This window comes from Lissotriton vulgaris, chromosome 5, assembly GCF_964263255.1.
Source record: "Lissotriton vulgaris chromosome 5, aLisVul1.2, whole genome shotgun sequence".
NCBI lineage: Eukaryota > Metazoa > Chordata > Amphibia > Caudata > Salamandridae > Lissotriton > Lissotriton vulgaris.
This window is the reverse complement of record NC_141693.1, coordinates 1,771,309,436-1,771,336,132: the sequence shown is the minus strand read 5'-3', so window position 1 is coordinate 1,771,336,132 and position 26,697 is coordinate 1,771,309,436. Positions and strand designations below refer to the sequence as shown.

Genomic DNA, 26,697 nt, shown 5'->3' with positions numbered 1-26,697 from the left:
ATCTTGTTTAGCTGAATAATTAGTCTATACTGTTGTTTTTAGAAATATTGGACCCAAATGACGCTCAAATATCTCCCCTGCCTTGTGCAGGCATGGGCTTGTTCCGAGGGGAAAGGGACGGGGGGAGTCACTGAAGTCGGAGGAAGAGACAGCCTGCGATGAACAATCGAAAACAGGGCGTGCAGACGGCGTGCACGCGGCGTGCGCAGCGCAGGGCCGGTCACCTGACGTTTCTCGGTATTCTCCCTCATTTCCAACTTCCAGGGTAACATGAAACTGCTGCGCTCTTGTCAACAGTATGTTGCTTGGGGGAAGCTCTTGGGGTCGAAGGTCAATGCCGCAGACATACTCCCGGGCCTGTGTATTTAAGAAGCGATGACTGCAGTGCGGGCTGGAGTGTGCGACCGCCAAGGTGAGGGGGACGAGGTGCGTGAGCTAGGATTAGTGGACAGTGGCGAATTAGGGCCAGGAGCAAATACACAGATAAGAGGAGGAGGGAATTTAGGACGTGCGAAGAGTAAAACGAGAGGGAGGAGGAATTCAAGGCAAACTGCGAGTACATGGATTTTTTTATGTGAAAGTGCCACATTTAGGAAAACTAGGATAACGCAGTAATGTATAAAGTGTGAGTACTTGGATAGGAAGAAGTAGGAATTTAGAAGAAGGTGCGAGTACAAGCAAAGAAAACGCAAGAGTTTCAAAACGTGGAAGTACATTTTACGGAAAACCAGGAATTTTGAAAAATGTTACTATAGGGAAGTTGGAATTTTAGACATTTGAATAGAATAGGGAAAATAGGAATTTGGGGCCTGGGAGTACAAGGGCAGGGAAAACGGGATTTTAGTAGGAAAGGCCGACATGGACCTCCTCCACGACTCCGGGGCGCAGATGGTGCAGTACCTCCAGGTGAACTACAAGAGCTCCCAGGACTGGTTCATGTTCGTCTCCTTCGCCGCCGACCTCCGCAACACCTTCTTCGTCTTCTTCCCCATCTGGTTCCACCTGTGCGAGGCGGTGGGCATCAAGCTCATCTGGGTGGCCGTCATCGGCGACTGGCTCAACCTCCTCTTCAAATGGTGAGTACTGGGTCTGGGTCTGTGGTCGGCTGCTGGAAAACAAAAGTAGCTGGCGGGAAAGCTCAGTGGCGTAATGCACCTGCAGAAGACGACTGTGTGTAACATTAAACACTTGAACCCTGGCTGAGCTCGCCTCCTTTTTTCATCCCTATGGGGTGGGATGCAGAGCTCGCATGTTTAAATCCTAGCTTCGCCAACTCGGCCTTTCATCATTCAGAGGTTGATAAAATGAGTACCATTCAGTGTGTGTTAGCTGACGGACACTTCATCTCGTGGGTAAAATGTTCACAATAAACAACGTGCAGCTACAAAAACGGCCACATATGGGATCTGAGTGAGGGGTGCAATGAGATAAAGTGATTTACCGTTGATACCAAAAATGTCAAATTGAAGAATTTTGATTAGAAGAAAGTCTCGTCGTGTATTATTCACAAGTAGTGAGGTCACGAGCCGGGGTGTTATTTTGCCACTTTAACGAGTCCTACTAAAGGAGGGCCACCTTCCTCGGGTTAATTGTCAGACTCTTAAGTGGTAATATTTTTTATGTCATTGATATAAAGACGTAGCGCTTAGAAGCAGTCGAGACGAGCGCTTTCCGCAGAGATAATCGTAGCATGAACATTTCAAACATGAGGCATCGTACAAACAGTGCCTGCTGAGGCAGGCTCACGGGGAGTTACTGCTGAGCCTCCTATGCAAATCACATAATCATTTATATATAGCATATCCGACCTCTGGTTTCATACAGATCTACGAAGCAACGCGTTCAAACCCATTGAGCTGGCCTGGCAGCAGTTAGAGCCTCAACAAAAATACCCTACCTTCATGATTTGAGACCTAGCATCATATCGCTTGGTATTTACCTACTCAACTGTCTCTACTCAACGTGTATCCTTCTGTTCATAACAGTAAGGTTTGTCGGGCAAGTTTATTTTCTCACTACTAGCGGCTTCCAATGGCGAAAGCTTGAGTACTGCCTGGACAGACGGGGGGTTCCAAACAGAAAACAGTCACATTTTCTATCCAAATTGTCAAACCACTTTGGTCTGTAGCTTTCGGAAACTTGAAATGTCTTTGTTGAAATGACAATTGAGTTATCGGTAGGTACAAGTGACTTTCCCTAGATCACATGGCTTGTACAGTGGTGGCCGGGACTTGAACCCCGTTTTGCTTAATAAGTACACAAAAACAATGCCCATCAGCTCTGCTGCAAGAATGGTCTGATACACTTGTGAAATTATATTTTGCCTTTTTGATATAATTCACTATAATTTGCAACCTTTTATGGCCCTTTGCGGTGTCAGCGCAAGACAGCTGCTTACGGCTGCTTTGAAGTAGTAACAGCACTTCTATCAAATAATGTAGGGTAGAGGATGTGGCCTAACGGCTAGAGCGGTCAACTTCGCAGCTGTGGATCCAAGTTCGAGTCTCGGCAGGGAGGCGCAACATCCTGTGATTCTTTGCAAATCGATAATCTGCCCCCATGCCTAGCAAAAAAATGAATGCGTCCCTCTGTAACGCAACTGGTGCTCGTGTAAAGCGCCCTGACTGATACATTCGGGTCTAGTTCACGCTATATAACCCCCGAAACATGAAAACCGTCCGTGGTTCAGTAAAATGCTAGTGTTTTAGGGACAGATCTCCATCCACGTACCGCCTTCTCACTGTCGTGTCTCTCTTTACACCCCTCCCTTTCCCTGAGCGCTTTGGGCGCCCTCTGAGTAGCTCAAAGCGTTACACACATAAACAACAAAACTCGAAACCGCCCACAGCTCGACCCTGTGTTTGTCCCAAAGGACTCGGAGATGGCCCTTGAAAAAAAAGCATATTCAGCTGTCACCTGGACATGTTTTGTTTTATTGCAGGCCAGAGGGGTGTTTGAAAGATGTGCTGCGCTAAGAAAAAAGGATGCGGAGAGGACAGGGTCTGCGCGCTCTTCCTGCGCAAACTGCGCCCCGCGGCTGTGGAGCGAGGGAGAGGCCCCGCAGGAAGGACACAGGCCAAACGTCAGCGTGGAGCTTCCGGTTGCAGAGAGCGCTCTGGGCAAAACCACATTTGGTGCCCCCCCACACATAGCCTCTTTAACTGCATATGTATTGTCAGAGTCAGAAAAACTTAATTTCGGCACGAAGCCATAAAAGCACAGATTAAAAAACATACATGGGGCACCAAGTTTCAATTGCACAATAATTTAGACATTATGTACAAGGTGTATTTAACAAAACTACAACTGCAGAAAAGTGCAAGGTTGTGGAATGATTTTAAGCCCAAGAGCGGCACATCTCTCACATATGTTTAGAAACATTCGGGAGGAGTAGGAGGAAGGTGAAGTGGGCAACATGAAAAGAAAACAACAAACAAAAAGCATACAAGGGCACTTGCACCCTTCAGAAAAGTGTATAAACACACATTTCTTTGAATCTAAGTCTTAGGAAGACTTGTGCAAGGAGCCCCGCCGCCCCTACGCAGGTCGTCGCCCTGGGCGTGGGCACAGCCCGCACATGCTAAAGGGGAAGCCCGCACATGCTCTGCGGGGAAGAGGCAAATGGTGGCTCATTACAGTGGCGTAACGATAATTGAGAGGTCCCCCCTGTAAGGTACCTGGAGGGCCCCCCTCTGGACTCTATCAGGAGCTCTCCAGACGAAGTTCTGTGGGTGCCCCCTGGAGGTTGGAGCCCTCCCCCCCCCCCCCCCCCCCGCACTGCGGGGGGGCTGTGTTACGCCCCATGGATATTGTTCTCTTGAATCCCTACGAAAACGGTCTCAAAGGTCCATAATGTCCAATAGGCCTGAAAAGATAAAACGTGGCAGGTTTTCCAAAATGCTGGCAGCGAATGTATGGTGCCCTTTATGGCATAAATGCTAAAATGAACATTGCCCACGTCAGTCAACCTGCAGTGTAAAGTCAGAATTCTGAGTTTGGGCTTCGACAAGGATCGTGCACGGGTGCAAAAATACTAAAGTAGTCAACAATATCATATATCTTCCTTACTAAAGGGACCAACCCAACCATCAGTTGCCCTGGTGCCATGTGCGGGATTTCCTTAGGTAGCTGCGGATGTGAATATATGTGTATATTTATCTTTACATAAATACAGTAAAATACCAGTTCCATCTTCATAGTTACACAAAACACAAAATGTCCAAGTTACTAATCTGGTATGATGTCTCTTTCAATTCTTCTAGGATCCTGTTTGGGCAGAGGCCGTACTGGTGGGTCCACGACACCTATTATTACACCAACACGTCAGCGCCGGTCATCGAGCAGTACCCGGTCACCTGCGAGACGGGCCCAGGTAATTACGGCCAAAATACTATCTTATTTTCATTTATAGCACATTGTGTCACTGCCACTTTGTAGCACTGTAAATGTATAGTACCAGCCGAGGGTCTCTTTTTTAACCGGAAAGGAGGAACGTCTGAGTTGGCCCTGCTGGGTTCAAATCAGTGATCTGCAAGATGCACAAAGTTCTGTAGCAGCGGCATTAGTCCGCTGAGCTGTCTTACCTACAAGCCTGTCCGCATGGGACTTGTAGCTTAAACCAATCACAATTTCTCTCCTGTCTATTTTATGAACCTAGACATGTGATCTCCAGGACTGGGTACAATGATTATAATATATATATATATATATATATATATATACACACACACACACACACACACACGAGTCATGTTAAAAATACAGGGGCAGATTTACAAGCCCTTGTGCCACTTTCGCGGCACTTTTCCCATGTTAAATGTTACGCAAAAGTGGCGCAAGGGGCTTGTAAATCTACCCCACAATATTTAGACAACCAACGCATGCATACATTTAAAGCATCACTATAAGAAAATTAGTGTAAGCGCAATCTGAAACATTTGTGTTGTCAGTTCCTATTTTTGGTGGACTCCTTAACCAGAAATATCACCACAAAATAATATATAGCGGTGTGTGAAAGTCTAACAGTCGGAAGCTATGAGACATGGCAGAGTTGGGGAGCAGAGTTTACCTGGCCAGGCTCTGCTCATAAATGTACATACTCCATATGTCTCCTTATAGTCACAGGGGGGCAGGAGGAAAGCATCCCGATTGTTTATCCTTGTACAACTGAAGAAACGGAGGTCAAAGTTCATAATTCATTACCAGACAGCAAAATTTATTTAAGGACAAAACCAGTTACCTCTGGTTTAGAGCATCGGCCCCAGCGCATGAGAAAGGGGGACTGGTCTATGAGAAATCAGGAAACTTGCAGTTTGTGGGGCTGGTATTGAGTCTGGCCAGTGCATATGCAGTTATATCCTTCACCTTATGCTCTAAAGTGGCCTAGCAGTGGTTTGAGCTCTTAAGAAACAAGCAAAATTAATCGAAGCCTCACAACAGAGCCAATTTACATAGAAAGACTGAGGGCCCGATTACGATCTCGTCCGCAAAACATTTCAATCGATTCGGTTCTGGAATGCTTTCCGAATTACTCGGATCCGGGAAGTTTGACCGAACAATTATGATGCATCGGATGCTTCCGAAAACGATTCGGTCGGACTCCCATGACTCCCATTGACTTCAGTGGGAGCCTGTGTTCCGAACGAGAACACAGGCTCCAATTGACAAAAGAGGTGGTTGGGGAAAACCCTGCATCCTGTGGTGGGCACCCCATGGTGCCTGCCACACTGTGCATGAATGGGAAGGGGGGGACTCATGAGTACCCCCACAAGTCCAATTCAGAGTGCTCGAAGTGAAGGGGGGCCTGCTATGGGCCCATCAAAGTCAAATTCCAACAGCAGATTCAGAAAGGCTGTCCGAATCTGACATCCTAATCGCTAGGCTGGAAAAGTGCTCAGTAGACAGCTATGATTCTGCTCCGACCGACTCGGTTACTCACAATGCCTTTCAGAACAGAGTCGGACAGTTCAAACGCATTCCAGCCATCGTAATCTCTCGTTGGGAAAAGTCGGTCCGAGTCGGTCTGAAAGGCTGGTTCCGAATCGGATTTAGACTAATTGAATGCCGTTTGGAGCCTTTCCGGACGACATTGAAATCGACTCCATATTGTGAATGCTTAGAGCAAAGACTGGTGGTTAAAAGTGTGTCCATTACTAGGACAGCTGCCCAGACATTCTTGTCAGCTGACATGTTGAAATAAGGATGGCTTCCAGATGGTCTTGTTTTTTTCACAGAGCAGCAATAAGCATTCTGGGACATGTAGGTCTATATCTATAATCATTAAAATCGAACTACACATCCCCGCATACTAATAGGTGTTTTTTGTAAAAGCTGCTATGCTGCACAGCTGCTTTCTTGAGCTATTCAAACAACGATGGCTATTAAAGGGGCAAATTAAGCAATTTAGCAACAATTACCCCCTAAACAGACAAATCACAGGGGTGGTTATGTTTGGTAACTATAAATAGTAAAAAAGGCACTTCCAGCTCAGCCGCAAGGGTCAGAGTTAGGAGATTTGGTATTGCCAGACCAGGATAGAGAGACTTGTCCTAGTCAAGCCGGGAGTTGGCGGTAGGTTGGACGCCACCACTAGCAGGCAGCCCCCACTGAGGGGGGACACATTAGAGGATGGTGCCAGGATCCTGGAAGGGGTGGCATGTGCTGACCACAGATTTGGTTTGGGCACAGACGGTGAGACCTCAGTGCTTTTCAGCTTGGTCCTGGAGACAGTTGGCCTTGAATACCTTTTTGACACTAATGCTCAGGTTATGCTGGAGGTGTCCTGGATTTCATAGCGCTAGAGACAGACAGCGGAACCAGGACTGCGCTGAAGTGTGAGTCTTTGAAGAGATGGATTTAGGATACATCTTGTTCTCTTTGTCCAGACCTGAGGCACCGAAATGGCCCTTTTGGTGCTCATGTTTGGGTAGTTTCTGAGGCATATTTTGGCATCATTCACTGGAATGCCCCTTGCTGAGGGCTCCAGTAACAAGACCCTGTGCCTTCAATGTCACATCTGCCGACTCCTGCATTTTGATGCCATGCAGAAAGATAAAAGGATGTGCACGAACGGCCCTGATACTGACATAGGCAAGAAAGGTGGGGTGGGGGGGGGGGGGGGGGTTGAGGGGTGCTCTTGATCGACAGTTCGTTCCTTCAGGTGTCTTACACGGTGCAGTATCTTTCTCAGATGCTTCCTCCATTTCATGATCGAGACTTTTGCAGTGCAGTGCAGTTCTGCAAATTGTCATTTCTCCGAATTCTGGGGACAGCATTTGGTCAAATGTTACAATACTTGTAGTTTTGTATAAGGCAACGCAGACACATCAGGTTAGCATAGTGCATTACAGGAAAAGAAAATACATAATTTAAAAGACCAACATAGCGACATAGTTAGAAGAAACAGCCCTTGTGAGACAATTCCGGAGATAGTTTCTTTCTGGGTTCAGATTTCGAGGCATCCGTTCACGTGTGCATAATAGCAATATGTGGACAACATAGAATATGTAACACAGCAAAAGTCTCGACGGTTGTCTGTGCTCCTGTTAAGAGATCGCCCTGTCGAGAGTCCAGATTTAAAGTTTCCTTGAAAGGGTACGATTTTAAGAGACTGGGAAGGAAGGGTTTGCCAATAGTTCTCCCCGTGAATTTCTTTTTATTTGGTTTGCAGAGTTATTTCCAAACACTTATCTGTAGCAAAAGGTTTCTCCAACTGTTATTAAAAATTGCAAAAATGTAACAAAAGCGTGAAAGAAACATGTTCGAATATTCACACATCTGTTATTAAGTATCAGTTTTATATTAATACGTTTTGTAGTATGGTCAGTCGCCATTAGCATCCGTCTCGCAGTGTGCAAGTTGCTGACTAGCAGATGGACTCCGAGCTTAAAGGGGACTAACATATTGATTATGTAACTGACTGATGGACACAATAAAAGGGCATGGCTTGTCTTTGTGATGAATCCAAGCCCTGATGAAGCTTGCAGGCTGTGCCTATAGCCAAATGAGCAAAACGTGTCAAGCAGCAGATGGAAATGTTGAGAAAACAACTGAATTAAATGTCACCAAGCCGCACTCTGTCATACAGTAACAATGGAGGAATAAAGTTTGAATTTGCATTAAAGGTGCTGCTGGATACTATAACTATATGCATGGGTTACACAATGATTCAAAACCAACAAGGTGCACCTTTCCTGGCCAGCACTTTCCTACTAACTATTGTTTTCAGATATTCTACTTTATTGTATTTTTGCAGTTTTATGTAGCGCAAGTTTGGCCCAGTGGCATTGGAATGTTTTACATGTTGTTTTTGCAAGAGAGCCAGACATTACTGCATTTTTTCCAGGCACAAGGAAGTGGTTTACATAGGATCACATGATGTTGAACCGAGGATAAAATTGCAACCTGGATACCCAGTTCCAAAGGCGGCAGCTCTCGCTGTTAGGCCACATCGCCCTCCTCCCAATAAATCTAACTGAACTGATGCAGGACTACAATATCCAGAATGCACTGATGTGATAGTCTCAGTTCTTGAATCATACCTGTCATCTCCCACGCATTTTGCCAGGTTTTCCCCGCTCTTCACTTCTATTCACCACAAGACAAACAAAATGATTCCTTAGGCCCCGATTATGAGTTGCTAGTTACATTCCGACCTATGCGTAAATCCTGTTTACACATCGGTTAGAATGAATAGTTTGTAGGGATTTAACGATTCCGATAACTATTGGATGCGTTAAATAACTTATAGCTACGATAAATAGCATCTTTACTTGTAATCAAACCTTTAAACTTTAATGGAATTACCAGCTTTTCGGCCCTTAGTAAGGATGGTAGATATGTCAGAACATGGAAGATATACTTTCAAGTACCCAATATGATTGTCATTTACCTCATCACTGGAAACGAAGGCAAATATTCCTTTGCTATTCCTGTAGTCTGTCATGCTGCCTCCTAAAGTGATCACTTTCTTCCCACAGGAAGTCCTTCCGGGCACGCAATGGGTGCCGCTGGCGTCTATTACGTCATGGTGACGTCCGTCCTCTCCATCGTTCTTCGGAAAAGACAAGCTGATTGCTTCCAGAACAGGTAAACTTTATCAAACAAAGCAGACAACTTTCCAAAGCCGTTAAGAAACAATCTCAAAGAATGTTTGTTTAGGTATTTTATATAGCGCCAGTTTATCGGTAAATTCATGGTTTATATGCGGAATACTCAGAAATGCTCCGCACTTATAAAGACGAACGCAGCCAAAAATAGACCGCCTACTCTGGAGGTTCAGACCCCTCAATTATTCGGGTACATGTACGAGCACCTCATCCAGTGTAGGGCTTTGTTTTGCATTCATTGACTAGTTTTAAAGTGATAGCAACAAGATTGACTGGAAGTCCTAGAAGTACAAAAAGCCTGCACTGGTTGAGCTGCTTCCGCATCTACCTGGAAAATGTAGGAGCTCCGTAGATTCTCCTGCAAAGACTACTTTTTATTTTATTTTATTTAATTCAATTCGATTTTATACAGCGCGAACATTACCCGAAGGTGTCAGAGCGCTTTACAAAAGAACCGGTTCCGTTTTGGATTACATAAGATATACAAACAGAGAAAAAAAATTGCAAATATACAAGTGGAGAGAAAGGAGGGAGAAATTGCAAATGTACAAGTTGTAAAGCCACTCAAGTAAGAGATACAAACAGATACACTCTAAAATCACATAGGAATGGTAGTAAGTACAAAGGTCTACTACATATACTAGTGGTTAGAGTTATATATACAAGTGGAGTGAAAGGAGGGAAAAACTGCTAAAAACCGGAGTATGGATAATTGAAGGTGAGTAAACAATTTAATTAATTCCGTAGCGCGCCCTGCATCACAAAATGTAATGCAGGGTGCGCTACGAAATTCGTTTTATTGATTAAATTGTTTACTTACCTTCAATTATCCATACTCCAGTTTTTTGCACCCCCCCCACCCTGCCCCTCTCCCGACCCGCCTCTCCGCCCCACCGAAACTCCCTCCACGGGCCGTGGCTGTGATTACATTTTAACAGTGATTAGGCTAAGACTATTATATATTTACAGAGCAGGAAAATCTTGCCATCGTTCAGCCAGGGGTTCAGGTGGTGTTGCACTCAAGGGTGGTGGTCTTGGGTCTGGAGGGATCCCCGAGTTGGAGATGTCCATAGGGGAAGAAGGCCGGATGGTAGGTCGGAAGCCGCATGCTGGTTCCCCGGGCTGATCTTGAGGTCATGCTGGGCTCCATCTTGTGGATAGAGGATGGCACACATGTTGAAGTCAGGCACCCAGAAGCACAAGAATCCCCCCTCCACACACAGGGCCCCCAGATGCCATCATGGCCCAGTGTGAGCTTGTTGCTAAACCACCATTTGTCCCCCTGGTAGCTTCTTAGCTTCTTAGTCTCTGTTAGCCCCGCAGGTACCTTCTAGATGTTGAAGCTAACAGTAGCTCACACAGCCGCCATCTTGAAGTCAGGCGGTGGCCTCCACGTATAGCTCAGCTGTCTCGGGCCCACGGACGCACCATACACTTCTCCACTCAGCCAGCACAGCTCCATCACGCTGCGCCACTCCTGCTCATCCTTCCCAGCCTGGATGCCGGTAATGTGGTATTGTTTTAACCGCCAGTCAGCTCATGGAAAGCTGCACCCCCCTCCGGTCAGTGAGGAGGCGCCGATGCTGCCTGCAGCGGATCGCCCGATCTGTCACTCAGGGGCCCATAGGGACCGCAAACTTGGCACCATCCAGACCCTGGTAGGCGCATATGACAGTCCCGAGTTCTTTTGAGCCAGTTTGGCCTGACTAGTTAACCTTCTCATGCCCATGGTTGTCCCCACATATTGCAGCCGCCTCTGATTAAATGGGTATGTGCAGTCTGCTCAAATATCAATATATGTTGATTTTATTATGTTGTCTCCCTGATTGAGAAGGGGCTCCATTATTTTTTTAAAAGAACCTTCACCCACTAGATGTTATAGCAGAGCTAGGTGTTATCGAGGGATCTAGTGATTTAAATTATCTGCAGGTATGAAAGTAAAATGTTGCACAAGTGCCACTTATGAGGGTGACGTATGTGGATTTAGTAGTCCAATTTGGTTGAAGAGAATTGAAAATGGCTTTATCAATACGCTATTGGCTGTGCCAAAATCCACCAGCTCCAATATCTGTCATTCTGGAACAAGGTTAGTGTATATCAGTGACACTAGAAAAAGGCAGCCACTTTTATGGTTCAAGATTTTGGCAAGTAGCTAAACCTCTTTTACTTGGGCAGTTCCTACAGAATGCCTATAGCTGGACCACTGTTTACAAAAAACCTGGATCCGGTACATTAACAATACTTGCATCTGCCTGAATTTGATTGCTCGCTTTAAGATCCCAGGAACATTTGAGGCAAGTTTTTTGAGCACTCTGTCCACTGTTCTGGCATATGCTAGAATTTGCACTAGTAATGGCATTGCGCCATATATAACCTGGGTCAGTAATTTGAATCATCTGTTCCTGATAGTAAGGTTAAGATTGAATAATGTCAATTCTTTAGGGGCCTCTCCCTTGCAGGATACCTATATTGCAAATTTACCACCATGTCCTTGTGATGGCTGCTCTGCACTATGTACTTTGCATTTAGTGTTTTTTGGAAAATGTTATCCATCACTGAGAAAGTTGTATATTTTGCCTAATTTAAGACAGGAAAACATTAGATATTGTAGGGCCACTGTGGCGTTTCTGCGGTCGTTGTCAATGGTGAGGACCTGTTTTTCAACTGCATCCTATTTTCAACATTCGACACGACACAGGCCGTCAATGATATTGGGACATAAGAACCTTCTTTTATCCATTTATTTTTTATTATATTGTTTTTAGATGTTTTATGCTATTGTTTTTGTGATTCTTTTATGGTCACATGTTTACTTAATAAAGATTGTTGAATACTTGTAGGTGTCCTTTCTTTATTCGACATTTATTAGTGGGAACGTTTGGTAAGGTTAAAAACAACAGATGTTGATGTGAGATTGCTGTGTGTCCATTGAGTCTTCTAGTAAAGTGTCTTCCAGGTCATGTGACATTATGTATGACGTTGTGACATCATCGCATGAGCGTCATAAACAAAGTAAATGGTCACATGGTCTAATTGTGTATTCTTTAGACATAACTATATGATAGGAATTCTCATAAATCACTGGTCCTGAAGAAAGCCATCGGACCGGGAGCTCAAAACAACTCAGTCCACATTAAGTTTTTCAAGATTTGTTTTTTTAAACCTTACCAAAGGTTCTCACTAATAAATTTCAAATAAAGAAGGGATACCTGCAGGTAATTTTAAAATACTTGAAGCCTCATTTGAGGCTGTGCGTCACTTTTACGCCGCCGGTGCGCCACTTTTTGTGACGCACCAGTGGCGTAAAATAATGCACCTTGGTGCGCCATATTTACAAAGTGACGCATCTAGGTAGATGCGTCACTTTGTATAGATGCGTCACTTTGTAAACCCCTGCGCCACATTATACCTGAGCCAGGTATAATGTATGCAAGGGGGGGGGCGTATTGACGCAAGTGAGGGTCATAGAAGTGACGCAGTGAAATCTATAAGATTTCACTGCGCCACTTCTAGGATGCAAATGCGTCAATATCTCACGCCTGCCTCACAGCAGGCGTAAGACTGACGCAGGCCCTTTCACATGGGGCTTGCCCCATGTGAAAGGGCGCATTGCTGGAGTTGTGTCACTTTTGTGACACACTCCAGCAATGCGTCACTTTTGTGCCTACTGATACGTCAGAAATACTGACGTATCCGTAACTCCTTGCGACATGATGCGTCATATTATAAATATGACGCATCAATCATGACGCAAGGAGTGCGCACTGAGAAGTGACGCATCGCTGCTTTCACACAGCAATGCGTCATTTCTCATAAATGAGGCCCTAGGTTCCACGTTAACTTCGAGCTCCGCTATAACTTAAGTGTTCGAGCACACCCAGATACACCTGGTTAGCCGGGTGGGAACCCAATGATGAAGCATGCTACTAGTGCGTTTAATGGGTTTTGATTCTTCTACTAAAATAAGAGAAACCCCTTCTCGATCAGGGAGACCACACAAAATAAACACACAAGTTCTCTCTCCTGTGATATTTGAGCATGCGGTAGATTGGAAGTGGACTTTTTACAGCCCCCTATGGTTTAAAGATGTGCGCAGTCTGCCTCAGTGTTGCCCTCGACTTGCATTCATAGTCACACATAGTATGTAGATCCGGGCGTCGACTCATGGCCCGATGCTAAGTAAAGGCCACGTGATGGTGCCCGATTCTAGGCATGGGCCAGAAATGCTTGCACATTTTCTGCTGAATCAATGCCTTTGATTTTCAAATATCCGTGTAGGAGTTACCAACGGTTTCACCTTTACCTTGTAACAAAGTTATATAATAAATGTCTGTGTCCTCCAGTTAGTTGCTGAATCAGACCAGAGTAAGGTTGTTTCTGCTACACCAGTGCAGTGTATTGCATATTGTTTGTATTGCACAAAAAATGCCAGGCGCACAGCTTCTAGAGTTCACCAAACGAAAAGACATAAGTCATTTTAATTAACACGACGGAAACCGTTAAATAAAAGCATGTAAATGTAAAGTAATTTCTTCCAACCAACAGCAAAATAAAGAAAAAACTCAAATTAAAAAGGACTGCAACCAAATAAAATATTGCAGCTGGGCCTTATTGCAGCTGTAATAGTCTGGCTGCTGATGCCTGAAGTTCAGGCAGACAGTGGTTTAATTTGCACGTACATGTGCCTCGTGTATGTGAAGGGGGGGCCAGTTCCCTGCCCCTTCCCCTCCATCGCAGGGATAAATGGCTCTTCTGTGCAGCAATAGGATCAGGGGCATCAAAGGAGCGCAGGACAAACTGTTCTTAAAGAGAAAGCACAGTAAGTCCACCGTGACCTTTGGGGTCACGGTGAACTCTCTTATCTGTGGGAGAAGGGTGTATCATACATCATGTGCCCCCCCTCCTAGCCTAAACCCCCGTGAGCTAAGTCAAGAGCATAGGTGCAGTCACAGGCCCCACTGACATTAGTATAGGGGCCCGGCGAGGCCGGACATCAAAGGTCTGTTCTGCTTGTGAAACCCAAACAAAGAGTGTGAGTGAAATGGTAAAGAGGAAAAAAGAGGCCCCAGGAGCGCCAGCTCGAAAAGTAAACAGTGAACGCCAAACACCACTTAAGGAACTTGCTTCAACTAGTAACCGAGGTCAGCTTTTATCTCACTAACCCTTCTCCCTGTTGTCTCCATAGGTGCGTCCACACCCTCCTCTGGGCGGGCTTCTGGGCGGTCCAGACCTGCGTCTGCTTGTCCAGAATATTCCTGGCCGCCCACTTCCCCCATCAGGTGATCGCCGGAGTCGTATCAGGTGAGTCGCCTGCTCTCTATATGGTCAAGAAAATGTGGTATGCGTCAGCTGGAAGGACAGCTCAGTAGCCAGAGCACTGACTGCGGGCCTTGAATTGTAATGTACTATAGCAGTTGTATAGTGTTTTCATTTGTGTACAACCTACACCCCACAGATTACCAGTGCTTCATTTGTAGATGAATGAGTGTTGATGCCGAAAGCTCCGCTTAGAAGCCAGCAGCAGGGGCTATTAAATGGGGGCATGCCCAACACGAGGCTGGGTAGCCATGGACCCACCTGGAGCATTTTTAGCCCACTGCCAGACACTCCCTGTCACTTTATCTCGCCTTTGCAGGTTCTAGCTTTCTCCGGGTTTTCTGTCTTTTTCTCCATCCTTCTTTCCCCCTGTGTGTTTCACTCTCTCTTGCGCTCAGTAAATGTCCAATGAGAGAAAATAAGTGCTGGTCTGCAAAAATGAGTGTTGGGGGGTTCTACTTGCAACCCCCAACTCAAATTAAGCACTGGTGATGACTCAGTCTTTTATGCTAACATCAATGGCATGTTTGTGCAGCCACGATGTTTTTATAATTGGTCCTCAGCAATAAATCCCAGCCTCTTTTCTCAACTGAGACTGGTTTCTTATATGTCACGCCACAGTTGACATAAAAACGACCAATCCCCCCATAACAATCGTATTTGGCTTGTCACATATAAAGACAGTTCTTCCATGCCTCCCTTTTAATATGGCTAAACTCCTCATTAGGGGCCAGATGTACAAAGGTTCTGGTCACAAAAAGTGCTCACAATTTGCAACTGGTCTTTTTGCGACCAGAAACTTATTTGCGAGCCCGCTTATATCCCTTATAGGTGGGTTCACAAAAAAATGATTTGGGTTGAGTCACAATCCAACTTACCTTACTAATAGCCATTAGTTAGGTCGCAAATTGTGACTCACTCAGATGGGATACAGACACTGGGTGGTGGCCCACTAGGGTGAGCAGACCTTCATGTCAGTGACTGCATCTAAATACAGAAACTTTTTTTTTATAGCAACCCAGTTTTCTTAAAAGGAAGGCGTCTCCTTCAAAAAAAATATTTTAGGTCGAGGTACTATCCGGTTCGTCAGAACCGGAACTAGCGAGATCTTATGTTTCTTAGAGGGGCTCTTCATCCCGCCTCTAATTTTGGCTCTCTCCCATTGGCTGGCTTCCTAAATGGAGGCCATCCATTGGAGGAGAGAGCCATTACTCCAAATAGTCTCCGTCCTTTTCGGATTTGGAGGTGTGTTCGGTGTTCTTCTTTCCACTTTTTGGCCACGCCCCTTTTTGAACACCGAACACGCCCCCAAATACGAAAAATCTCAGAGCTTTATGCCGCCATTTTGTTTTCTTCCTCGCTGTCCTCTCCTCGCTGTCCTCGTGTTACCCCTTGCATCAGTGAAGTAGGCTGGCGGAATACTTCAAGATACACCCTGCAGTACCTCCCTTTGTCCCAAGAGGGCCGGGCCGGAGCAGTGAATCAACCTTGAGGTGAGTCTGGGTCCCGGTTCTTACTCGGTAGCAGCTGGAGGCACACGCGAGAGAGAAGGGCTTCTCCCCCCTTTAACACCGCGGGGCAGGAAGCTCTCCTTCTACAAGCCCGCAAACCCACCCCAAACAGCAGTGGGGACTCGCACCATCACCCCAGTGCACCCACGTCGCTCTCAGTATGCTGGTCGTGGTTCCGGTGCTGACCGGTTCTCCAGGTACTCCACAGGCTGTCGGACGGATCAGCTGGGGTCGCCACTTGCTCGCCGTCGCTCAGGAGTTCCTGCTCCGCCTGGCCTCACACCAGCAGGAATTCTGCTCGCCTTCTTGGGCTGTCTCCTCCGCTGGGCCACCTTCAGTCGTGTTGGTCGTGGTCCTGGTTCCAGCCCGATTCGGCCGGTCACTCAGTGGGCTTGCTCGTCCCTGCTGCAATGCACTTCTAAATTTGCTGGACAAGAGTCTCGCTCACCAGGCTTGGCTTCCGACGGTTCTCCTTTTCAGACGGTAAAAACTGCCTATTCCAAGGTAACAGGTGAGCGTCTGCAGGAGTTGGGGGAACCCCTCGTCGGATCTGGGGGCCGAGGGCGTCCAGCAGCACTGCACGGGCCGGGTGGCTCTCCGACGCGGCTGCCGCAGGAGCCGGGTGGGTGCCCAGCGTCACCGTTCGTTTCTCTGCTTCGTTGTTCGCCCCTGTCTCTTGTTCTGTCTTGTGCAGTGTTGTTGGCCTGTCCGTTTGCGTGCGCATCAGCCTCTGTCTCGCTGGCATTGTCAGCCTGTCCCTCTTGTGTCACTCTGTATTTGTCTAATGCTGTCTGTCTGCTTGTATTGCTCATCAGCCTCTGTGTGTATGTCTGTCCTTTGTGTCGGTCTCTCTTGCCTCCTGACTGTCGTACTGATCATGTCTGCATCGTTGGCCAGCTTGTGTTTTTGCTTGTCAGTCGCTCGCTGTGTGTCAGCATCTCTTGTGTGTCAGTCTGGTGTGTGTGTGTGTGTGTGTGTGTGTGTGTGTGTGTGTGTGTGTGTGTGTGTGTGTGTGTGTGTGTGTGTGTGTGTGTGTGTGTGTGTGTGTGTGTGTGTGTGTGTGTGTGTGTGTGTGTGTGTGTGTGTGTGTGTGTGTGTGTGTGTGTGTGTGTGTGTGTGTGTGTGTGTGTGTGTGTGTGTGTGTGTGTGTGTGTGTGTGTGTGTGTGTGTGTGTGTGTGTGTGTGTGTGTGTGTGTGTGTGTGTGTGTGTGTGTGTGTGTGTGTGTGTGTGTGTGTGTGTGTGTGTGTGTGTGTGTGTGTGTGTGTGTGTGTGTGTGTGTGTGTGTGTGTGTGTGTGTGTGTGTGTGTGTGTGTGTGTGTGTGTGTGTGTGTGTGTGTGTGTGTGTGTGTGTGTGTGTGTGTGTGTGTGTGTGTGTGTGTGTGTGTGTGTGTGTGTGTGTGTGTGTGTGTGTGTGTGTGTGTGTGTGTGTGTGTGTGTGTGTGTGTGTGTGTGTGTGTGTGTGTGTCTGATCTCTCGCGTGTCTGTCTGTCGTCAGTTTGTGTCTCCAGTTAAAGGGTTGGTTTGTGGGCACAGGGCGAGGGTCGCCTTCCTTAGATACATGAAACCACTCCCACTATATAAAGCGCAGAGAGAAGGTTGAGTGTGCTGTGGCGCTATATAAAGAATTGTCACAGTGATGAGCATCGCCCCTCAGACCTGCAGTTGGCACTCTGTCTTCCCGACAGGTGCAGTGCCCGCTGGATCCGCGCAAGGTGTGCCGCAGTGCCACTGGGTGCTGTAAAAATGCAGCTATACCATTACCCAGCGCTGTGCTGCCCTGGCACCGTGCCATGTGGTGCCAGCGCCCGCCATGCTCAAGCAGATGGTCCGCACAAAGGGGCAGTCATGGTTCCGCAGCACCGCCCCCACTGCGGGTTTTTAGGCTCTTGCCCTCACTCTGTCTTTGTCAAGGGGCTATGGCATGGTGCCAGCCAAGGCTTTGAGACCAGGACACATCCTAGTGTCGCTGCTGTTCACAGGAGTCTCTGTGAAGCTCAAAGCCTGCCAATTGTTCGGCTTCTTGGCGCTGTCCTGCCTGTCATCAGGTGGGACCCGCACTTCCCAGGCTCTGAGTGCTGCTTCACACCCCTTCACGCCCATGGCTTGGGTGGCACCCGCCCTCGTTTTCTAAGGATAGTCCCTAGTTTGAGGCATCATATTTCCTTGTCATTTCTTCATTGTATAATTTATAAATGGCACACATCCCTGGCGGTACCTAGCAGCGCGGCTGTGTCCTAGAAAGCAACAGGTGAATGGCATGTCTCTCTGCTGGTGGAGGGGGGGTGGGGGTTTGGCTGAGGGCGCTGTCCGGGCAAGTGTTTATCTGGCCCTTCTTGCCCCCTCATGAGTACGTATCCTCCCCCCAACAGTTCAGGCGTCTAGCCCTTAAATGGATAATGGGATTAGCACATCTCGGCCGAGGCGTTTTTAGCCGGATGTCCGGCTCCTTAGAGGGTGGGTGTCATGCAGTCTTTGAACTGGGAGGCGATAGTTCTTAAGAGCGCTTGAATATGCCACTCAACTGCTTTCTAAATGCTCCAGAACAGCGAGACATAAGGGGGTCTACCCAGGATCACACAGACTGTTCACGCCTGGACGCCGGGTTTAAGACTTTCGAGGCATTTTATTTGTTAAATATAATGCCACGTCTCGTTCAGGTGCAGTAAAACATATAGTAGATTTGTGTTGATAGATGGGATGGTCGGTCCTGGTCGCTTTTTAGCTTCTTTGACATTTTGCAGCTTTTTAAAAGTAATATACGGACTGTGGTTGTGTATTCATGATATGGTTGTGATAGTGTGAACGAACATTGTCTACGTTTCGCATGCTATGTATGTGCCCTTTTGCACTGTGCTCTCTGCTGCGGCTGTGCGCAAGGGTAAGAAACGGGTACTCTATTAACCTCACATGGACCTTACAAGAATGAAACACAGAGAGCCCTACGAAATGTTAACATATGTGCAGTTATTGTAGGTACACAGTCGTCAGCTGGTCCCCTGTCGAGGCTGTTCCCCTCAGAGGACAGCACCAATGGAAGGTGAAATACAGGCCAGCATGTTTACTGTTGTTAAAACCAAATCTCCGCATTACGCGTGTGCTTGTGGTGGTGGTTGGGGATGGGGGGGGGGGGTTGGGGTGTAGCTGTGCAAGTGTATATTTAAACCGGAATTTAGGCCGTTTCTAAGCCAGTGGTGGCTGGTGACTTTTCAAAGTGGTGAGGCATAAATGTTAAAGGCAAGTTGGGCTTCGTGAGTGAGATTAGAAAGGATGATGGACATTAGGGAGATTTGGGGGGGGAGCGGGTTCTCCCACAAAACGTTTTAAAATAATAGGAGGAAATAACACATTTCAAAACCAGAATTACCACCTTTGCATCTCCACTCTAACCCTACACAGCACCACTATCCCAGCCCTCACATCCGGCAATTACATTATCTTCTCGATCGGGTTTTCACAGCCAGGATCACAAAATTAAAGCGCAGTTTAACTGATCTGCAGTACTGGACATTCCAAGATCTGGTGTGCCGTACTCATGCTCTCAGTGGCCTGCTGGACATTTGGTTACAACCACCACTCCTTGCCAGGTTTTGCCACACATTGAGTGGCAGAGCACTTTGCACTGTTTAACTCATCAGATTCTCCAAGCGCAGCATGCTCAACAGCAAGAATTTTTGTTTAATAAAACAGAGCTAATCAAGCACTTCAAAGAGAAACACTATTTTAACACTATTTAGGTATGATCAGGGCTTTACAGTGGCACATAAAAGTGGGGGGTTTCTAAAAGAGGCGAGCAGGAATCTTTTTAAAAAGGCGTGGTTTATGCAATTAAAGGAATGGTCTAAATCACAAATCCGGTGTCTCAAATTCAGAAAGACTTACTCCACAAATATTAAGTGAAATTAGCAGGAAACAAGGTTTTTTTTATCAGAAGCAGAAAAACACCACACAAGGTGCTCTCAAAATTCTGAGGGACAGTGCCAGTCAATTATATTTTTGTAAGCCACTTAAAAACAATAGAAATATGTGCCAGAACTTCTTAAATTCCAACAAGGTATTAATTTTCTCTTTTTTGCTGGGGCTTCTCACAACATCATTCTACACCTGACTGTCTGTCTCCCTTTGCTAGGCAACCTTTTGCCTATGGCTTTGCTTCAGCAGTTTTAAGTGGAGCACCTCTAGGACCTACGAGTTTCAGCCATAACTGCACCTTTATGCTGCTGCTAATAACCCACATGAGATCTTAACTCCAAGTGCTCTCATCAGCATTATGTTAACATTCCCCCTAGGTTGCCTGCCGCACCACAATACAAATTCCATCGTACCGTGCTCTATCCTTCATCAACACCAAAGTACTTTTACGTAAATCTTCTAGATTTACTGCACACTAACAAGCTATCTGAGTGGTAGGGGACAGTGGCGTGCCTCCAGCTCACCTGCCTCACGCAGCTGCAAACAAAGGACCAAATCAAAGTAAAACACACACGTTGCTGACAGGTCCCATAGCGGCAGGACTTGCTTTCGCGCAGAAGTAACGGCGTCCCTGGATGTCATATTCTTTCAGGGGAAGATTTTTGGCTGTTCAACCTGCTGCACTGTGCATTTTTTTTTTACTCAGGTGATTAAAGAAATTAATTTAGGGGCTAAAAGGGACCAGTTTCAACCACGTTGTCTAATTATTATTATTAATTAAGTATTGGAAATGATTGATGTGCACTTTTTAAATGTTTGATAAATTGCGCTTCAGGCCTTTGGCAAACTTTCTTCATTTCATTCCACGGCAGAAGTGATTTAATTGTTGCAGAGTTGGATGGAATATGAAAACAGTTCACGAGAATGTTTGGTTCATAATACTGAACGTGAGATGAGTAATTCGGTGGGAACGATTTTGGGGGGGAATTGTTGGCATGAATTGCATTGATCTGCAACTTCTTTTCATTGTGCTATTTCCGTCTGCTCGGAAAGCTGTTTTGCCAGCAATACTAATTAAGGGATAATGTGTCTTTGTTATTCATATGGAACCTGAGCATTCTGTAGGGTGTGGTGGTCGCCTGCTCATTTTAGCCAGCTGGAGGACGTCACAGTGATCATCCGCTCCCCCCCCTGCACAACACCACATCACTACCGCTGTTCATGAGGCGAAAAGGCTCGTCATTGCGTCACATTTAAAGAAATGTGTGGCTTCAAAATAAGGCCACACAGTCATCGTTGTACCAGACGGCGTGCAGTGCAGGAAGTTGTGATAACCAAGGCCATTAATACTATTAACAGTGCACTGGGCGAATGCTTCCTGGCAGTGGGCAAATATCTGCCCATGGTCTTGAAAGTCTGTGTAACACACAACGCCCTTCTTTTTGTGGCAGGATTGCGCCTGACACCACTGGAGACCAATGCAGCAAATTCATTTAAAAGTTGTGTATATTAATGGCGTGGAAGGCAGCATGATTAAGCAAGGTTAATTTTTTACATTAAAATAATGACGTTTCTAAAGATGATCACCACGCGCGGGTCACACACACTCCATATTTGCAATTTTCAAGAAAACAAGTGTGCAGTGCACGGTAAACAAATATGGACTTTTCACACCTTGGGCCAGGCCTATGAAACACAAGGACCATTAAAAACAAGTGCCCTCCGCTGATCTCTGTGTTTCAGCTGCAGGTCACGACTTGGAATACTGTTCAGGGTAACCGGGCCTGCCTTCCATCTCCCGGAGTTCAGCAGTCTTCTTTTGTTCCTTTAAAATGTGTAATCTTAGCAACGATAAAAAGCGCCAAGAAGTCTTTCAGTTAGTGTTGGGCGCTATAAAAAGCGTCTGTTCCAGTGTGTTTATTATTATCGATCGGCTGCCTATTCAGCAAAGCACTGGACAGGGGCCTCTGCGTCGAGTGGTTTCTAAAGAATCTCTAATAACCACAGTTGGCACTCTTCACCCTCCCCCTTCTCTTAACCCTCACCGAAGCCCCCTCTCTCAAGGCGCCCTGGCTCTTCTATTTACCTTTGTGATCCGTTTTAGGTCTGGCGGTAGCCATACCACATGTACTTACCAAACGTAAGTAATGTAAAGGGACTTGTGACCTGCTATCTTCATCCATTGGTCTGTTTTTGTCATTTACATTTTTGTTCCGCCCACTACAGCACGGGGCAATGGGTCAACCCACTCCAGGCATTGGATAACTTCGCTTTGAGTGACGGTGTAAATGCAATAGGTCATGCATTTGCGAGCGATTAAGCTATTGGCATTGTAAATGACAATGCCATTTATTTAACGATTAAGCTATTGGCAATGTAAATGACAATGCCATTTATTTATGATTTAAAAAAAAAAATCATGAGCAATGCCAATAGCTCTACCTTTAATAATGCAGAGACCATTGCATTGTAAATGCTTGTTTGAGAGTTGGCAGTGGTCAATGGGACCACTGTCTGCTGCCCCATAAACGTTTTCCAGTTCACAATGGGGAAGGGGTTCACAGGGGAGGCCTTCCCTTTTGTGAATGAGTTACCGACTCCTAACCACTTTTCTAATTTGCAGATCCAGGAAAGTTACTGCAAGCAGCAGAGTCCAGTTTAAACTTGTCCCCATGGTGTTTGAGTTTCTTCCATGCTTTGACCCTTCCTATGGAGGCGAGGTGCTATCCAGCTACTTCCCATCTCGAGGCCTGCAATTCAAACTTCACCTTCTTGAAGTAATCAAACCCTCATGTGCTTTACCTCGCTTCTGCTCACTCCATCTACTTGACCCTCAACAGTGGATGCACTGTTTGCGAAACTTGGGGACATCCCACACTTTCATGTGACTCCTGTCCCACCACACCGCTCATCCGAATGTTTGTGGCTGTTCAGATGATTTACCATATTTACAATGACACTGGGGCTTTAAGACAATATTGCATAAGACAGTATTGCACCATGTTTCTTACTTACCAGAGTGAAGGGCATGTAACTGCATGAACATTTAATTATCCCATTTTATACCCTGTGATTGATTGAACATGTGGTAACATTGTGTCTCTTTTTGCAAAGGTATGGCTGTGGCTGAAGCATTTGACCACATTCCCTCCATCTACAAGACAAGCCTGAAGAAATACCTCTCCACCACCCTCTTCCTCTTTGTCTTCGCCCTGGGATTCTACCTCCTTCTGAAAGCCTTGGGAGTGGATCTTCTTTGGACAATGGAGAAAGCCAAGCGCTGGTGCGCCAAGCCCGAGTGGATCCACATCGACACCACTCCCTTTGCTGGCCTACTCAGGAACCTGGGGATCTTCTGTGGACTTGGTCTTGCTCTCAACTCGCGCATGTACCAAGAGAGCTGCAGAGGCAAACAAGGGGCACAGGTCACTTTCCGTCTGTCCTGCATCATCTCCTCCCTCATCGTCCTCCATCTCTTTGATTCCTTCAAACTACCAACGAAGGTTGCGCTGCTGTTCTACGCGTTATCTTTCTGCAAGAGCGCAATGGTACCACTTACTGCCGTTGGGATCATCCCTTATTTTGTGACTCTGCTTCTAAATAAGCAAAAAAACATATTATAAACAGGACACAGAAGTACCAATATATTCAATTTTTTACAGTCTTTACATATGTATAGACCTACAACTCGGAAACCTCAGTGCATACTATTTAATGACAAGTGACTCTGATTTCAAGCTCTCCATGGTCATTACATAGATGGTTTGGAGTGCTGCGACCTGAGGTGCTGTATTATGTTTTGTTGAACATTAATATAGTGTTTTACGGCCCCTTAAGGCCCGCTTACAGAGCCAAGGCAGAACAGTAGAGCATAAATAAGGGGTCAAAATATAGTGATCAAGGAAAGAGCCTTGTCGATAAAGGTGTCTCCCAAAAACTCTAGTATCTCTCTCGATAGACATGCGTTTAATTGAGTGTAACCTGCCTTAGGCCTCTGGCCATCAGGTAGGGAAGGATGGAGCAGCAAATGGGATGGAGTAGGGAAGGACAGGTGAAGGGCAACGGGTTAAGAAATGAGGATGCAACAAGAGTGAGAAGAGACCGAGTGGTGGAATCGAGCAAAGGCAGACTTCTTCCACCAAGTCTGCAGTTAATTGTGTCACGCAGTCTCACACAATCAACACATTTGCCTGTGGTCTAACAACTGAAGAAGGCTGTGTATTATTAGATTAGAGTGTACAAGTTATTCATCCAGATTGAAAGCTAGTAGGAATTCTGTAACTCCGGTAGTGGAGTCGAATGTTAGTGAACTTTGCTGTATCAGAAGTAGAAAAGTAGTCACCCCCAATCGACAGTAAGTGCAAATGGAAGGTTATCTCCTTCCATTTGTATGTGGTGTGGAGACCTCCCAAACAAAGTTTCTGCATATTAGTGTTATCCCTATGGATCAATTAAGCATTTATGTGTCTTTCTGCCGCATGAGTATTTTGAAGATAGGCACCAGGTGCTTCCACCTCCTGCATACATTGAACTACAGCAAAGTAGTTTTAATCGCCTACACCAAATCTGCCTCATGGACATGGTTAACTTCATAGTTAGGCAAAGATCCAGCAAATGCAAAAGGCAGTGACCAAAATATGAATTTGCTTAATAGTCCTATGTCACTTGGTAACTGAAAGTCCAGTTATTATTCAGGTCATCCAGTCACCCCTGCAAATGACTCCACTTTAGAATTCCACTAGAAAGCACACTAATTCCAGACTGGGCCCTCATTTGTAGGTGAGTGATTATGTAGTATCCACCAGAAGTCACCCACCATCTCTTTCCCCTCATTTAGAGTTGGGGGAACTGCTTTGTTTCCAACAGCAGAGCCGTAACAGGCTTTGCTAAAGGGCACGCCTTTGCAGCAGGCCTGCTGCCCAGGACCACCATTCTTAATGTGTTAAAAGGCCCGCCTATTTACACAAGGCTTTCTGTGTCTTTCCTGCCCCAAGCACATGCAGGTAAAACCCATTTGTGGAAAACAAATGTTGTCCTTTAGAAGCTGTTATACCAGGAACAAGTTCAGCACTACCGTGTCTGAATCCACCTCACCTTTAGTGCCCCAATTGTGTTCTCTAATTAAATATGCATTTTTTACAAACATTATACTCACATTGGCAGTATATTTTATTGTAATTTTTAATCTTCCGGACTAAACTAAAGCTAACATTGAGTAATATCCTTAGGCGGTATATGGAAATAACATCACAAAAACAAACAAACGTTAAGTACTCATCTTGGGACCACAACTTAAACCAAAGCTAAATACACCAAACTACCTCCCTTCCTTTTCGACTCCCCTCCGCCACACTGCCGCCGAAGGGTCAGAGCACACTCCCATGTCACTGCAAGTCAATAGTGGCTTCCTAAAAAGTCTTAGATTGAAGACAGTGAAGAGAAGGAACAGTTCTGTTTGCCCAGTCCTGCATCACTAACAGTCACCAACAATAAGCATTCCAGAGTGTTCCTTTGTTTGATGACGTCATCTTAGGCGTTGAGACACTTTTGTGACATATTTCACAGAATAAACATTTAAGTCATCAAAAAGGTTGGTGTTAAGTAAGAAATACCCAAAGTCCTACAACAGTTTTTGGGATGAACATGACATGCAGTTCTCTCATGAGAATGATATTACCAAAGAAAATCTGTGTTGTCCGGAGTTCAGTTATAACAAGAGTCATCAATTTACAAATATAGATCCTTTCTGTTACAAATTAAAACCTACTATTTGGCATTCTTCTTGTATCTCGAGTGTCACGAGCGTCATATGCCTCCACGTGACTTCTCCCATGTTTTCTGGTAAGCTGTCAACCTCTGATAAACTTTATCAATCTTTGGGTGTGATCTCTTCACGCTCACAGCATACAGAATGCAAGGGCTGAGTTCTGGAACTTCATAAAAGGACATTTTGATACGAAGTTGGAAAATTAAGTTTTAACTAATGCAAATGAAGTGGAATTTAAAAAGTGTCAAGAACATTCCACTGCTTTATTTGAAAACTATTTAAAATACAGAGGCTTCACCAGGCAACTAATCTGATTACATAACAAACAACCTGAGCCTGAGAAGCTTTATGTTCAACTACTCCTTTGCAGTACCACTCAAGATTAGACAGCGATGGTGTTCAATTTCTACAGCACGCAAAATCCAGTAGCTGTTTTATTACCTAGAGTTGCTCATTGGACAAAGTGACAATGGCAGAACGTTTCCTCAGGATATTTTATTGGTGCTTTTTATTTATTTTGTTGTAAATATGTTAATATATGTAAAGTAAGGTGTACTGTATACAAGACTCACTACTTTGCAAAATCATGTTTCAAAATATATTTTGTAATAAATTAAAGTAAGACTATTGTATTAACAGTTACGGAAAGTAGATGAAGTTATGGTTTCTTTGTGTTTTAAAATTCTCTCCCAAACCGGTTTTAAAATGCACCCTAGAGTCTAGGGATGTAGTATTTTATCCACAGATAATACACGAATTTCCCCCCTTCTGCTCCACCAATTCCAATTTTCCCAAAATGTGCTGATCAAGAACTACCTGTAAATGTCTCTACCGATTTATACATTGGCACTATAATTAGAAATAAGTTACTCACCTGTAACTATGGTTTTGCAATTTGATCATATTCTAGATTCAGATGCGATTCATTTATCCGTCTGTTGCATGGTTTGAGTCAGAAAGTAGAACTTGCTTTTGTCCGAACATGAAACATCGTTTAATAGGTTTGCAATCAGACCTCAATAACTAGGTTTAAAAACCTCTGCTGTGTGTACATGTTTATTTTTCCGCCGTGGAGTAAGGATAGAC

The 26,697-nt window shown here is 45.5% G+C and overlaps 1 protein-coding gene across 1 annotated transcript; it reads left to right on the top strand.

Moving 5' to 3' along the window:
• Nucleotides 1-418: 418 nt before the first annotated feature.
• LOC147717127 (glucose-6-phosphatase catalytic subunit 1-like) lies at nt 419-26,262 on the top strand. Its single transcript, XM_086924066.1, has 5 exons — nt 419-1,076; nt 4,263-4,372; nt 8,979-9,087; nt 14,293-14,408; nt 22,959-26,262. Exons 1-5 carry the CDS (start codon nt 859-861, stop codon nt 23,465-23,467), a joined length of 1,062 nt encoding a protein of 353 aa, XP_086780192.1. The 5' UTR covers nt 419-858; the 3' UTR covers nt 23,468-26,262.
• The last annotated feature ends 435 nt before the right edge of the window (nt 26,263-26,697 follow it).

Coding starts and splice junctions, on each gene's coding strand:
- LOC147717127 (XM_086924066.1), top strand. CDS start 859: ATGGACCTCCTCCACGACTCCGGGGCGCAGATGGTGCAGTACCTCCAG. Junction 9,088..14,292: donor GCTGATTGCTTCCAGAACAG/GTAAACTTTATC, acceptor TTGTCTCCATAG/GTGCGTCCACACCCTCCTCT. Junction 14,409..22,958: donor GATCGCCGGAGTCGTATCAG/GTGAGTCGCCTG, acceptor CTTTTTGCAAAG/GTATGGCTGTGGCTGAAGCA.